Below are 15,323 nucleotides of genomic sequence, written 5' to 3' on the forward strand. Positions count from 1 at the left end.
GCAAAGACATCCTTCAGAGGATAAAGGGAATTATAAAGCGTGGTAAGAATGAAACGTGGCTACAGGTGCTTGAATTAATTGTATGTAGAGCAGTACCCATGTTTCCCCAGGGATAGTACACCTCAGAGAATCGAAAACAAAGGAAGAACATAAGAAACACAAATCAGAGTAAAACATTATGTCTTATCATTTGCCTGCTAAATTGATTTCTGTCAGCTTCACATATATTCACATCTCAGCAATGCCATTTAAATCTCGCTTTTTCCAAGTCCACTTTAAAACTGTTATAAAATGGATTGAAGCAATAATACGAGGGATAGTGTGCCTATTTCTATCCAGAAACCAGAGAGTTTATTACTCAGATTCTCTTTTGCTTCTTTTTTTTCTTTGTTCCATCATTTAAATACCCATTATCTTTTATTTGAAGTAAACCACTGTTATTGTTGTTGTTCAATCGAAGGTAAAAGCTTCCATAAACTTGATTCGCTATGATGATAAATCAAGCTGTGATATGTTCATAGTAATATTCATTTATATAAAAATAAAAAGGATTCATGACTAACAATAATGAATCCATAATTGTACATAGATGGCATATGGCATACAGGGTAAAAAATGTAAATACAAAAAAAAACTGACAAGCACAACAGCAATAGTTGTGATGTAGGGGAGACTGGGGGCAATTATGAATGTATAAAGAGGACTGAATATAAAGGAAGCTGAGCCCCATTCATTCTTATGAAAGTTGCTCGGTTGCACATGAAACTAAAAAAGTTTGAGCATAAAAATACCTTGATATTCTATGGCTCCTCCACATCTACGGGCCCATTAAGCAAGTACATGCGAGACTTCCACTGGTCGAGCCAGCTGCTTTGGTTTAGCGATCTGCTAACTTGAATGGGTATTAGTTTAATTACCCGTAAGGCTCTTCTAGACTTTCCAAATGTTATTTGACGAAATTAATCAATGTCTGATATAAAAACAAGTGTTTTGGCAAGGGTTGTGATGTTCAAAAATAAAAAAATATATCTCCTGATTTACAATTGTCTCATTCCCAATGAAAGTCTATGGGGAAAAGTTTTTTTTTTTTGTCCCAATAGCATGATGTAACACACCTGGAAATTCAAATTCCACTGTTTGGCCACTATGTTAAAATGGCTTCAAAGCCCAGTGCTCTTCCACATGGATTGGCACATGAATGCTTTTTCTGCCTGTGGAAATAGAGCAGCCTCTTTTCACCAGTTTTCAACAAAAATTGGATTTAGGGGTTAGAAAGTTACTTTTTTGTATGTATTTTTCTTCTACTAAAGTTTTGAATGCAAATATAAAATCGAGGTTACTGGTTAAAAATGAGCAAAGATTTTCGTGGCTGCATGATTTGGAATTGTAACACAAAATGCCAAATGGCCCGATGTCATGCCCCTTGTTTGACTGTGCGAACTTACTTTTCTGTTCGAAAATGAACAATTTTCACAGAATTTAAATGTAAAATAAAATTTAATAAGTGTATATTAACTTAAATGTGTTCTTGTATAGCATATATCAATGAACATATGTTTTGTATAAATAATGTTTATGTAGTGTTTTAAATGTTTTTAAACAATATTAGATATTGGAGCAATTGTAACTCTTGACTAAATTTAAATTTCCTATACAACCCTGATTTCAGTGGTAGCATTGTCTAAAAATGAGAATAAAACAAAGCGTGAAAATACATTAATCCTTTGTGACATATCTTTAATTGAAAACTGTACAAAAATAATATATTTCATGTTCAAATTGATTAACTTTTGTTTTATAAAAATAAACTGAATTCTGAATTTGATGAATTCTGTTTTTATTTGTTTTACACCTCGTCTCAACTTTTTTCTGAATCTTTTTTGAAAATATATGCTTATTACATATACAGTAAATGTTTCTCATATCAAAAGGTAACTATTGCGTATTTCAAGCAGTCTGTGAGTTATGAAGGAAAATGTAATGTGATGTATTGTTACGATTGCCCCGTCTCCCCTACAGTTGAATGTGAGTTTGTGGACTCATTTATTTTTGCCCTTTTCAAACCTGAAAAAATATGATTATAAGATAAGTAATGCCTGCAAATGACATAATATACCATATGGGCAGCAATTATATGGAGTAATTGTATTCCGCATGTTGCCATGTGAAGGGACCACTACTGAAAGACCACTTAAAATAACGTGTGAGTGATATCTGTTATTAAACTGTCAAAGTGGGATGGATGTGTTGTATGGCACTTTGTGCTGAACACTGGCATTTTAAATGTCTAAATGTCATGATGGCCCCTAAGACAATCATATGTGTGTCTTTGTGTGTAGGCACCTATTTTGTTCATTTTAACCGCTCAGTCTTTAGTAAGCGCCCTTATCACATTCCATATGTTTGGATCAGCTGTGGCAGACAACAGTTGTTGTCCAATATTTGTCTTTTGCCATCGCAATCCAAACTTCCCCCTGCCAAAGTAATTTACTCCTGCCACCAGCACTCCTCATAGTTGCCTTGGAAACGAAACTTGCGGTAGCTTTTCTGTTTAGTGAAAGTGAAGTAATTGATGCATTATATGCTAATCAGAAATAACAGTGTGGGTAGGATGATGTGGATGTTCACCCAGTTGGCATACCAAGCAGATGCAGATGAGTGTAAAGCTGTCTGTTTCCTGGGCAGACCTTTGATGATGAATGCCAGGCGCAGCTCTGCTGATGGAAACGTCTGCTTCCTGCTCAGCAGACCAGCAAAGACACAGTCAATGGAATATTAAAATCATTATATCAGAGAACGAAAAAAAAGAGCAGTAGAGGCGGGAAATGGTAGTGCGATAAACAGCAGTGATTGTTCAAAAGGAACCATTTCATCAGACTGGAATTTCTCAGATGCTGCAGTGGTCATCATCACTGATCCTCTCAGTGCAGCCTCTATTTACGATGGACATGAAATGTTCTGCAGAAATTTAAAGTTACTTTAATTGGTCGTGAAAGTCAAAAAATCTGTTATAATGAAATGTATCACTTTCATGCAGAACATGGTTTAAACGGCTAAAAGAGATTATCCTTTTTGTCATTGTTTCTCTTTGTTGTCGACATGAATATACAAAAAGGCTGCCCCTAATGAGCATGCCTCTGTATGGAAAAAATACAGCAGTGGCTTAAGATACAGTAGCAATGATTTGAGCTCCTGAAAGTTGACAGGGAGAAAAAAAAGAAGAGGAAAATGGAATAAAACTGAAGTGCAGGATTATGAATTATTTAGTGCAGCAAAGATCTGACTACTTGCTCATTTAGGAAGATTAACACATGTGGCAAATCACTCTGTTGTCAATCTTTCACAGTTCAGAGCTGGAGATAGAACTATGAATAAGTCAGGTTTCATATCTCCCATGGGAACTTTTCTTTATTAGGGTCGTCTTGTCCTCTCTTCCCCGCTCAGTAGGACTAAAAATAAAAAAAGGAAGCATTTGTTATCCAACCCGACTAAGGGCCATTGTGTTGCATTTTTCTCTCTGGCCTTATCTCACTCATTCAAATTGTGCCCCGCCAGCAACTTCTGAATCAGTTTTACTTACAGGAGGAAACACATTTGTGCAAGCTCCATACAGAGCTGCATATAATGAGAAAAATATGGCGCTGCTGGACAGGAGATAAGTGTGACCTGTACGACACGGAGAGGCTACTATAGCTGCACATTTTTGTATCTCTTTAAATTCTGCATCTGTGTTGTTTGCTGTTCACTGCTGAGACTCTTGTGTACCTTTACTGTCACAGTGAGACCTCACTTCTTTCATCTTCACTCTTTATAACCTGTCCTCTAACTGAGGAGCACTCAGACGCAATGAAGACACTTTCACACAGACATTAATCTGCCACTGGCCCCAGCCTTGCTTCATGGCTGCAGATATACTGTCTGAGGAGAATGAGAACTTCACTCTGCCACCTCCCCCCCTCTCTCTCCTTCCCCCATCTCTAGCTCCATCTCCTAGCCACTGTTTGGACAGGAAGCCGTGTGCTCAGAGAAGCTGTTGTCTTGTTAAATGGTACGACTGAGGAGGAAATGGATAACAGCCAACCTTGATAATTTTTACATCCCTCTGCATCAGACAACACACTGAATGACTGGGAATCACTCGCCTCAAAGACTACTGTCCTTTTATGCTGCTTTATTGAGCCCATTTCACACATAAAGTCTATCCCTGAAATGCTCAGATACATTTCCTGCACGGGGTCACATGAGAATGAGAGTTCAGCTGTGTTTTGAGTGAAAGGAATAACATTGCATGGACAAGCATGTGAAGGATTACATCTGTCTGAAGAAAGATGCTTTCACATGCCGAACCAATCACAAGATTCCACTGATATATTTGAATCCACCCCTGAAATCTTATAGACCACCACAGTATCCTAACCTATTACTGGCTCTCTGCCAAGTTAGAGTCAGGCTCTTAGTTTGAACCAACTGTATGATGTGAAAATTACAATTTTAAACCCAGGAATGCAAGAAACTGTAAGATACTATAATAAAAGTAGATATGAGTAGTTGAGGCAGAAATAATAAGTCTTTTCTGCAGTGTGCACATATTTCATCTCACCCTTATTTAACTAAATCCCCACTTAGGCCACACAAACATCTGAACAAGTCATTGTTTGTCAAGCAAATTTGCTGCAAATGAAATATGTTTCGAGAACATCCAAGGACAGTTGCACTTACCATGTTCCGTTAATATCTTCTTCTTCTTCTGTTGAGTTTTACGGCGGTTGGCATCCATAATCGTTGCATTACTGCCATCCGCTGGACTGTTCCTTTCCCCATCTGTTCAGGCATTGCCATTGCATGTATGGAAAGGCGCAAGACGGAAATGTTCCTGAATGTAGTGCATGTGTGAATAGTGAAAATCACCAGTGGTGAATGAAAGGTTATGCCAGTAATTTACTGGGAAAAATGTGTGAAAGAGGCTATACTTAACACTGACATGCCCCAAATTCTAATTATGCAACAAACAAACAAACAAACAAACAAAGGATCCTTAACCCCGCTAGTGTCTGTGTGAGGCTGAGCTTTGAGTTTAACCTGTTAGTATGCTGCTAACTTTTCCTTATTAACCCTAAACACAAAGTAAAGCTTTTGATGGTTGAAAATGTCATTCAGGTTTTTAGTCATAAACCAAGATACAAATGTCAGTTATGACGTGGTGATTGTGCATGAGGAAAAGTTAAGGGATCACCAAAGTCGCTGGCTTGTATCCTGAGGGAACCTTGAACATCTGGAGCAAATTTGACATTAATCCATCCCATGGGTGCTAAGATATTTGACACAAATGTCAGGGTGGCACTAGAAGAAGAGTCATGGATCACCAAAGTCAGTCATTTTTCTGATATATTACCCAGTAAATCCTAGCCCCTAAACGTGAACCTGTTTGGAGATGTGAATTGTCAGTTGTTATAGATGCCTCACCTTAACTTGACCTTTGACCTCTTTTCTCACCTTAACTTGTTTAAAATGGGAATCAAACCTGGTCCCTTCTAACTCATTTCATGCGAAATAGTGCATTAGTAAACCAATTGTGAGAACAGTCTGGATATTTCAGTCTGGACCAAAGTCACTGATTGACCCACATTGATAAACGTACCTGTGAAAACACCTCAGCTTCTGTTGCAGTGGGATATAAATTCAGAGGCATGTTACATTAAAATGGAAAGAAGAGGGGATGTTTGACAGTGTCATGTTTGACCCTTACAAGTCAAACACTTGATGTGGCTACTTGAAGACTCAGGGCACTAGTTCAGAGGTGACATGGACATTACGAGCAGACAAAAGAGTTGGATTATTAACGTGTATTGCCAGTTTATGGAATAGGATTAGGGTTTTTTCTCATCATTGCATATATTTTGATTAAGAGGTGATTCAAACTCTCCTTTAAGACATAATTTAAACTGCAAGTGATCAAGCAGCATGATCTCTCTGACACAAAATGTCAAAGAGACACAGTGTGTCAAACATAGCATCTGATTGGAGAAGACAACCACGGAGTAAAAGCAGTCTTTTTTCGCACTGTTCAACACAAGCAGCAAATTGGTTGGAAATTAAAACTAATGAGCAATTACCCCACCAATGAACTTCTATTAATGTCTGTTTTCTCAATGCTCTCCAACTGAATCCTAATTTCTACTTATTTAATCAATCTGAATAAATATGACACTTGTTTTTAGTTCCTTAATCTTTCATTGTGTGTTCACAGTGAGCCACAGAAAATGTGCTTTTGCATTCTGATGCACATCCAAGAAAATAACTCATAATCTCTGAGCTCCTCCTCAAAGACTGTGAATGCAGTGTACACAGACAAACATATTTCTCCATAATCAAAACATGGCAACCGCTATTGGTTCAGTTTATTTGTACATTCATAAATTCTTAATTTGCATGCAGTTTCTATTATGAATCTCCTGCTCATATCTATGCCATATAAAATGTATTATTTACCCTTCACAAAGAGAAGAGTTGCACTCTGCTTGAACCGACGGCTTGTTTTCGATTTAATCTGGTCCCCTTTACCGTGCACATGAAAACCCTTCAACCCAGGCCAGTAATGACTTAACAGGGTGTGTTCACAAAGAGAAATCTCTAACAATATAATCAATTATTCACCCATTCTTTCAGGCCCCATAACAGTGATACAGCAGAGGATAAGCATATGTACGCCGCTTTGATGATGGAATTCAACACTGTAATCAATGATCGGTGAGGTAAACTGAAGGTTATTGTTTTTTTAAAGCAGTGTTGTAACAGTGGGTATCAACATTTTGAATTACAAGTTTATAGATTTGCAGTCATTTTCTCTAAGCTAAGAATAATGTTCAGCTCAGTAGAGCTTATTGAGGACCCTGTGTGAAGATCCATCATTTAAAAAACAACCCATAATGCCAAAATGACTGGACTTCCCACAGAGCTGCATGTTCATAAACGTGAACAGATGCTGATGTGTGGACTCACCTGAAGAATACAGCTGTTTGAAAAGGATCACTACCACCACCTGCAGCTCACAGCCTGAAACAACAACCATCATACAAACATAAAATACAACATTAGCTTCCTTATCGTCCTCTTAGAAAATTGCTAAATGGATTGAAACTCACTCAGCCACATAGGAATATTGAGAAAAGTTCCACTCTTTTTCACAGTCATGCATGACATAATACATCAGTGTATAATCATCATACAAAGGTCTTTGTGTGGGAGGAAAGCTACTAATTCTGCATGTGCAATTAATTTTATACTATCATTTGCCTCTTGTGTGTTGTGTTATTTGTAGATAAGTCTGTTTTTCATACTTTCAAGCTCAGAGAGTTGAAGCAGAGACAGTCACATGATGATCTGAGGCATCATAACAGAATAAAGTAAAGCACCATCTGCAATATTAATAGGGTAATTATGCAAATTGGAGAGCAGCTTTCATCACTCACAAAATAGTGATCTTTATGCTCATTGTTCAAATCTCTTCTTTCTTGTTGATAATGTTGGAAGCTAATACATGTCTGTACGCTTGACTGAAAAGCTCCCTTATCAAGTATCTGAACATCTATTCCCGCAGAAGTAATCTGTGTCATAGTTGAAAACAATTTCTTGCTGTCATGCTTTAATTCCATATGCAACGCTGATGGCACGCAGGAGAAAAGCTCTCTGAAGACACAAAGTGTCATTGTGCTGTGAAGTACAGATAATATGAGTATATATGGTGTATTTATATTAATGCTCTTCTTGAGGTTCAATCAATTAGAAAAATAAAACTTTATCATGCACACAATTCAGCAAACATGACTGATGTTCCTGATGATTACGTAGACCAATGCTGCTCCCTAGTGGCAAAAATGGGAACAAGAGGAAATTAAATGCAAGTCACTGTCAGCTACCACTAGAGGCTCCTTTTAATAATATAATATAATGCAAAATCTTGAGTGATCCTCAAGCTGACCCTCCACAGGGAGGTCAGAGTACAGGTCAGATACAGATTACTGAAATATTAACAGGAGGAGATGGTAATTGCAAAATAAGCCTTCTAAGGGAGCTGGCAGCAGGCAACCTATTCTGATTTAAAGTCAACTACAGAGCAGCACTCCTGGAGCTGCAGTGTCAGTGGTGTTCACCAGGGCAGATGTTGGCGATGCATGATTATGGCTCCTCGGGTTAATGGGCAGGCCCTAAACCGCTGCTTCTTCTTCACTGTTTTTCAAGTACAACATGAAATGTGAGGTGTAAATTGGTCGATGATTTGATTGCTACAATAAAAACCGGCAGGCTCGTTGTAATTGAGGTCAAGAATTTGAAAATTGCTGCTCTCAACACTGTGTCACCCTGCTGATTAAAGTAGGAATAAAAGAGGAAATGTGAGACTGCAGTGGAAGATGACTAAACAACCTGTTAAAATGTGTTTTACAGATCACACTATAAACAACACACTCCTTATTTTTTAAGTCTTCAATAATTTAATATAGCACTTAGAGAAAGTTTGGCAAGTCGCAAAATTGAAGATGCCAAGATTTCCTCATTGTGAGACAAGCTGCAAAAACACCACAGTCTGCAATTTCCCATAATGCAATCAATAGAATAATTTAGTTTGACACTCCCTGACTCACATTTGTTGAAACTGTCACTACATCCTGACTGTACTATGAGACCGATAATCAGGTTCCTCTGGCTTCCTTCATAGTGCTTGGAATGGATGCATATATCAATTGCACCTGAAAAAAACCCACCAATCAGAGCCAGGAGGAGTCTGTAGCGTGTCAATCACTGCTCGTGAGACGGACACAGATGTTGGGCTAGATGTTGGGCATGCAGTGTGGAGTAGCTAGCAGTGGCAACACTCACCAGATGACAATGATAAATCAGAAAGTTGGAAACACTGGTTAGAGAGTCCTCCTGGTTGTTTTTGCTCCAACCAAACTTGTTTGTTTGCCATTAGGAGCAATAAGGAAGATCAAGATTATCTGTCTTATGTCCTACTGTCAGAACATAAAGTGGCAGTTTCAGTTATATATTTACTAGTCCAGCCCAGGTCCAGATAACCTGGAATATGTAAAGATGTCATCAGGGTTTAGAAAGCTCCTCCAAACACAGAGGCCAATTTACAACTGTTTTCATCATCGGTAGCACTCCTCAGTTACCTGTAAACAGACTTATATTTGATATATTAATTATTTGGAAAAATAATTAAAAAATAAAATAAAATAAAATGTGGTATTTTAAGCACATTTGCCATAATGCCTTATTTTCTACATTAACCAAAAAAATTGTTATTTCAAATATTTACAAAGTCTGATTAAATGCCCATTTCCCATCTCAAGGCTATTATTAAGAAGCTAATTTGAAAAATAGCAATGTGTGTGTTTAACCACACATCTTAGAAGGCAATTAAACAGTCATTTGGAGACATTTCCAATTTGCCACTTTTCTGTGCAAATGCTCATATTCCATTCTTTGTTGACACACTCATTCATCACAGAGAGCGCAGTTTAGACTGGATGCTGCCTTCAGACAATCACGGCTCGCTGTACTGTACGTGTCTGTCTCCAGTTTTCCACTGCAGTAAGCAACGAGGATGGAAATGTTACCAAGGGAACCAGCCAAGTGACGAGTGTACATTCCTATTAGAAGACACTGATAATTACTGAGTGGAAATAACTGAAGGTCACAGGTGACAACACTGCAGAAAATAAAATATTAATGATCACCACACCTTTCTCAGGAACATGTCACATTTTTCACACACTTCCTGAACGTAGATTTTACATAACACATAGTATAATGGGAGAGTAATGGTGGGAAAACATGGTTTATATATATCACATACTTTATTTTCTTTTTCTCACAAATTTATATTTAGAGTTAATATTTATGGTAGAAAAATACAATATAAACTGTGAAGAATTTTTATGGTATTTTATAATATGCTACATTTTATCTGGAGGCAAGAACTGCTACATTCATGAAAAGGAAAGCACTGGGCAATTTGTTCCACCAAGCAGAAAAACCAGAGGGCTCTGTGTGTGTGCAGAAAGTCCAGAACTAAGGCCACTAAGTCAAAGGTTTGGAGAGTTATAACGACTTCCTCCTGGTGTGAGGATTGTTCTTTCCCAGACAGAGAGCTCCGCTGCTGGGGGAAGCCTGTGACGACACGGTGCAGGAGCTGCATGAAGCCTGGTCCACCATGTAGGAGATGGAGTTATAAAAGACCGGGTTGCTGTGGCCTCCCTCCTGGTCGAGGCGAGGTGGAGAGGGGCTGCTGTAAATGTCCAGGCCACAGCACATGCAGGACAGCAAGGCCCTGAATCTGCTGGGTTCAGAGAGCTTCGGGTGCTCTGATAAAACAAGTCTGCGCTCCTCTACAGGAGAGGGGAGGAGATTCAAACAGCTGGTGCCCGCCTCCATGGGAAGGCTCAGGTTGCACAAGCTGCTGCGTCCGTCTTCTTTATAGCTAGCATCAGCACTTTCTACCTCTGCCTCAGACACCTCCTTAGGCTGCGCTCCCTGCTCCTCGACTGCCTCAGGCCTCCCGTCAGGCTGCTCAGTGCTGACGGTGAGAAACCTCAGGACCACCAGGTTCAGAAAAGCCCCGATGACTGTCAGGCCGACCAAAATGTACATGAAGCTAAATACCACGTAGGGTGGTCGCTTCTGGAGAGCGTCTGTCTTCTGCAGGGCCACGAAATCCCCAAATCCAATAGTGGTGAGTGTGATGAAGCAGTAGTAGTAGGCATTAAAGAAGGTCCAGTCCTCAAAATGGGAGAAGGCTACAGCTCCGATACACAGGGTGCTCACGCATGACAGCAGACCCACGAGGACCATGTTCCCCATGGACACCTCAGTCTTCTGTAGGCCCAGGCCCTGCTTGGCTCTGCGCAGGAGGTAGCGGACGAAGGTGTTGATCCTCTCGCCCAGGCTCTGGAACATGACCAGTGTCAGAGGAATGCCCAACACAGCGTAAAACATACAGAAGGCCTTGCCAGCATCAGTGCGTGGAGCAGCGTGGCCATAACCTACAAAGTCACAATATATTGCAGGTCATGTAATGTTAAGTTTAATGTCTAGAAAGATTCACAGTCATCAAGATTAATACTACTTAATGCTCATATTTCCCTCTACAGAACCAAGTCCAGTCTCAGTTTCTGAGTTTAAGTAAGATCTCAAACACAATTGTTTACAACACAACACAATTTGATTTCCAATATGTAGCAGTTGCTAAAGCCTACATTAATCAATTTTCAATTGAGGGCAGGCATTTCCAAAGCTAACACTTAACGTAGCTGGTGAAGAAAGTTAAATGTTTGTCTGCTTACTTTGCCATTTTCCTGCCCCCCAATGGCCAAAAATGTATTAATGCAGCTTTTTTTTTTAAATAGTGTAACGGCATGTTCACAACAGACGCAAAACAACTTCTCATGTCTGGGTTCAGGATACAGCACTACTACAGTGGTATGAGCATAAAAAAAACACTGTGATTTAATTGCAGATTAAATGCAGATCAAAAGTATGCCGAAATAACTACATCATGATGCTGATGTGTAAAAAGTCGGAATTCATGTTTTTTCAGGTCTGTCTGAAGGCCAGATAAAGAAAACTTAAAATGCTTGTTTTGTGAATGAAGTTTGGATCAAACAAGGTTATGCTATGCAGAAGAGTCCCGATGCTGATATGCTTTTACAACACAGCATCACTCTCAGTGAGAAGGTAAACCAAATTTCCATATAGCACATACTCACAGAGTGTCAGTCACGTCGGCGTCGCCCAGTGCAAATGACAGGAATTCTGCATCTAATTGCGTCTTTGCATTTACCTACTAATTGCAACACACGAAAAAATAGACTTTGTGTCTGGTGTGAACACACTGTAAGGTGAGTAGATAGGGATCCAGTTCTTTGTCATTAAAAGCCCTGCACACCCACACAGGTGTTTTTTTTTTTTAACTTATTCTGGGTAATCAGACTTCTGTTCAGATGGAAGTTGAGCAGGAATTCTGGAAGGATAGTTATAAAACTACACAAACGAATAAAAATTAACAAAAGGTGCAACCCCACTATAAAAGGTACATTCACGTTACACTTCCATCTTACAAATATTTGCTCCATTCCCCATTCACTTCTTTGAGGCTTAAACAAATGACAAATTTAAGTATACGTATCCAGAGTTCCATGTTTGGAAAAGGAAATTTTATTTTTCTAGCATGTTTTATTACTATGTTTATTTCACTATCACACTCAGAAACTGTTCGTAGTTTGTGATCAGTCCAATCAACTTTTATTTTATAATCCACATCAGAACATCAAATGAAATTACATTCAGATACATAACGCAAAATAAATAAAAATTAAAGAGATGTTTCTCCTGAAATCTAGTAACTGAGTAACAAACAGTCCCTGTCTAAAAAGCTCAAAGGTAGTTATGTAGTTCCATCTTCTGTGCAGCTGCAGCTTGATAGCTAATAATACAGGCCAGTAACACAATATGTATGTTTTAGCATTTTACGGGACCACTAGGTTATTCTAGCTAACACACCATTATTTCTGAAGACTAAAGTTATTATTTTCAACAGCAGCTGTTGCATAAATTCAACGATGAGGCATCGCCATGGTGACGCTCACAAGCACTATGAGCAGCCCTGGCCCATGAGCTGTAACAGCTTGATTCAGACACAGGGTGAATGAAGGGGCCAGTAAAAGATAAATAAGTTGACCCTCTGACAGTGAATTGTGCAAAGAGAGTTGTGTAGTGTAGTGCTGGAAATGGAGCATAACTTTTGTCCCATTTGACGCATTAAAACTAATCTTAACTTGGAATTTTAAAAAAGTATTAAAAGTCCACAGAATCTTCTCAAAAATGAAAAATCCTCCTGCACTCCAACATAATAGTGTACTCTATCCATATACTCACTATGTTTCAGTCATATTTTCATCAGAATATAGCTTCATAGGCCTTATTTAACTAAGCCTACCATCTCAATTATCACTCAGGATACTGATATGTTTACACTGGAAAGTGTGCAATAATACTGTCACAGGTGCCTGCTCTCCAGTTTGAAAGGCTCCTGCATGAGGGAAGCAGAAAAATGAAATAAACACTGTATAAAGAGTTTTAAAGAAATGTTAGAGACGTTTAGAATATGTTTTCCTCGTGTGAATACTAGTAATTGATTTTTTTGACCACCTTTTGTGGCTAGCTATCAACCCTACAGGAAGTTATATTTCACACCACATGTTTTATTGTGATTATATATGTCATTAGCTGCAGTTACTAAGCTGCTGTTTATTGTTCACAAGGTGCTCATCAGTCACTACACAGCAATGGCAAACCTCAGCTCCTATATGTAGAATGACGTGACAGCCTATGTACACGCTGAACCTCACACTGCACTGCAGCCTGAAAAGTTTTACGAGTTCCTCTGAGCACGTGCGCAGAGATGCTGCTTGCGATCAGAAGCAGGTATGGAGAAATAATAAAAGTATGTACTTGCCAATGGTGGTGATAACAGTGATGGCGAAATAAAAAGAGCCGGCGAACTTCCACTGCCTGCCGGCGCGGTGCGGCTCGGACAGGAGCACCACCCTCTCGATCTCCCGGTAGTCATCCTCGGTGAAGCCGTACTTATTCTTCAGCTCGTTCAGCTTCTGCTCCAGCGCCTTTTCCCTGGAGCTCTCGCTGTCCGACTCCAGCGCGTCAAAGACGGCGGCTCCTATGAGCAGATAGAAAACAATGCAGAGGATGAGAGAGAGGGTCCTGATGTTCTGCGTCTTCATCCTCAACTCAACTCCGGTGAGCGCGCGGGGCGCAGGGAGGGAGGGTGCTGCTCAGACGGCACTGACAGGAGCACCCTGCATGGACTCCATCCATCACCAGCGAGTCGTTGAGGCCACTTCGGCCTGCTAGGATTACAGAACAAGGCCAAATAGGTTCCGTGTTGAAATAGTAGCCTGTGTTAGCGTGTGATGAGGTGACATAGCATCACACCTCCGTGTGTGCACAAGTTACCTGAGCTCCGCAGCTGGCAGCACCTTGCCTTTCCACAGGGTGCTGTTAGTCTAATGTGCTCACATGGCCTCATTTACTGTATCTTTATACGGATCTTACAGGTGCACTGTGCAGGTGTCAAGTCAGTAAGTGATGTGTGACACTAGACTCTGGTTGTCACATGTGTCTGCTAAAGAGAGGTTTCTCTCTTATCACCTGAAGTCTGAGTTTGTCATCAGTCATCATCAGTGGTCGAAAAAGTATTCAGATCCCTGTAAAATTGCTCCACTACAAGTAAAAGTCCTGCAGTCAAAGTAAAAGTACAAAAGTATCAGCATCAAAATGTGCTTAAATTATCAAAAGTAAAAGTAGTCTTTATGCAGAATGGCCCCACTCCATTGTTTTATATTCTAATTAGATTATTAGATTATTATTATTATTATTATTATTATTATTGATGCATATATGTTAGCATTTTTATTTTGTAAAGAATGGGCTCATTGTAACTTATATACTGTTATGAGGTTTAATTAAAAGAAATGTCTAATCCCTTTAAATTGATCATGTTTTTTATGTTAAATCTCAACCTGAAATGTAACTAAAGGTGTCAGCTAAATGTAGTGGAGAAGTAGTATAAAGTTATATAAAATGGAAATACTCAAATAAAGTATACATACCTCGAAATTGTACAGCACTTGAGTAAATGTACTTTGGTCTAATATGCAAATTACACAAGTTTAACTTGGAACCCCACATATGCACTGGTGATGTTTTTGTTTTGTTTTTGTTTTTAGAAAACGTTTCTTTTTTTTCAGTAAGTGAGCCAAATCCCATGTCTCACTGGGATTTTTTTCTTTTTCAAAGGTCCCTGTCCCTATTGTGTAAAAATGGTAGCTTTCTATGTGCTATCACTCCTTTTTTCATTCGTCTTTCATTACAGTTTTTCCAGGTTTAAATTTTGTCATTTTACACAAATATAACAGAGGGTCAACTCTACATAATATCATATATCATTGTTAAGCTATAATGTATCTGCCAGTCACATTCTCTTGACACTGTGGACACGACACATTCTCAGCCCAACTTGTCAGATACCAACGCTTTGTCACAGCCCTCGGTGTCTAGTACCGATGCATAGGTCACCCTTTAGTGTCAGTTTTAGACATGTCAGGACAAGGGCAGGTGACCCTTGGGAGACTGTATCAGAGATAATGCCTCTATTAAAGAGACACAGTTTCCACTAGTTACAGCCATAGTGGCTTTTCAAAATAAGGAACAGGAAATGGATAACTTTGAATTAAACTATAGGTTAGGGT

General features: G+C 39.2%; 1 protein-coding gene across 1 annotated transcript; it reads right to left on the reverse strand.

The window, feature by feature from the left end:
• Positions 1 to 9,919: 9,919 nt before the first annotated feature.
• On the reverse strand, positions 9,920 to 14,115 carry LOC131968737 (potassium channel subfamily K member 15-like). The gene is made up of 2 exons (XM_059329736.1): positions 13,514 to 14,115; positions 9,920 to 11,042 (listed from the first exon to the last, which is right to left on the reverse strand). Exons 1-2 carry the CDS (start codon positions 13,794 to 13,796, stop codon positions 10,102 to 10,104), a joined length of 1,224 nt encoding a protein of 407 aa, XP_059185719.1. The 5' UTR covers positions 13,797 to 14,115; the 3' UTR covers positions 9,920 to 10,101.
• Positions 14,116 to 15,323: the final 1,208 nt, after the last annotated feature.

The sequence above is a fragment of the Centropristis striata genome, chromosome 3 (genome assembly GCF_030273125.1).
Source record: "Centropristis striata isolate RG_2023a ecotype Rhode Island chromosome 3, C.striata_1.0, whole genome shotgun sequence".
In the NCBI taxonomy this organism is placed as follows: Eukaryota; Metazoa; Chordata; class Actinopteri; order Perciformes; family Serranidae; genus Centropristis; species Centropristis striata.

What these genes read in the sequence shown, in the direction of transcription:
- LOC131968737 (XM_059329736.1), bottom strand. Translation starts at nt 13,796, where the DNA reads ATGAAGACGCAGAACATCAGGACCCTCTCTCTCATCCTCTGCATTGTT. An exon ending in CACTGTTATCACCACCATTG is followed by an intron (nt 11,043 to 13,513) that starts GCAAGTACATAC and finishes GTGACTTTGTAG; the next exon opens with GTTATGGCCACGCTGCTCCA.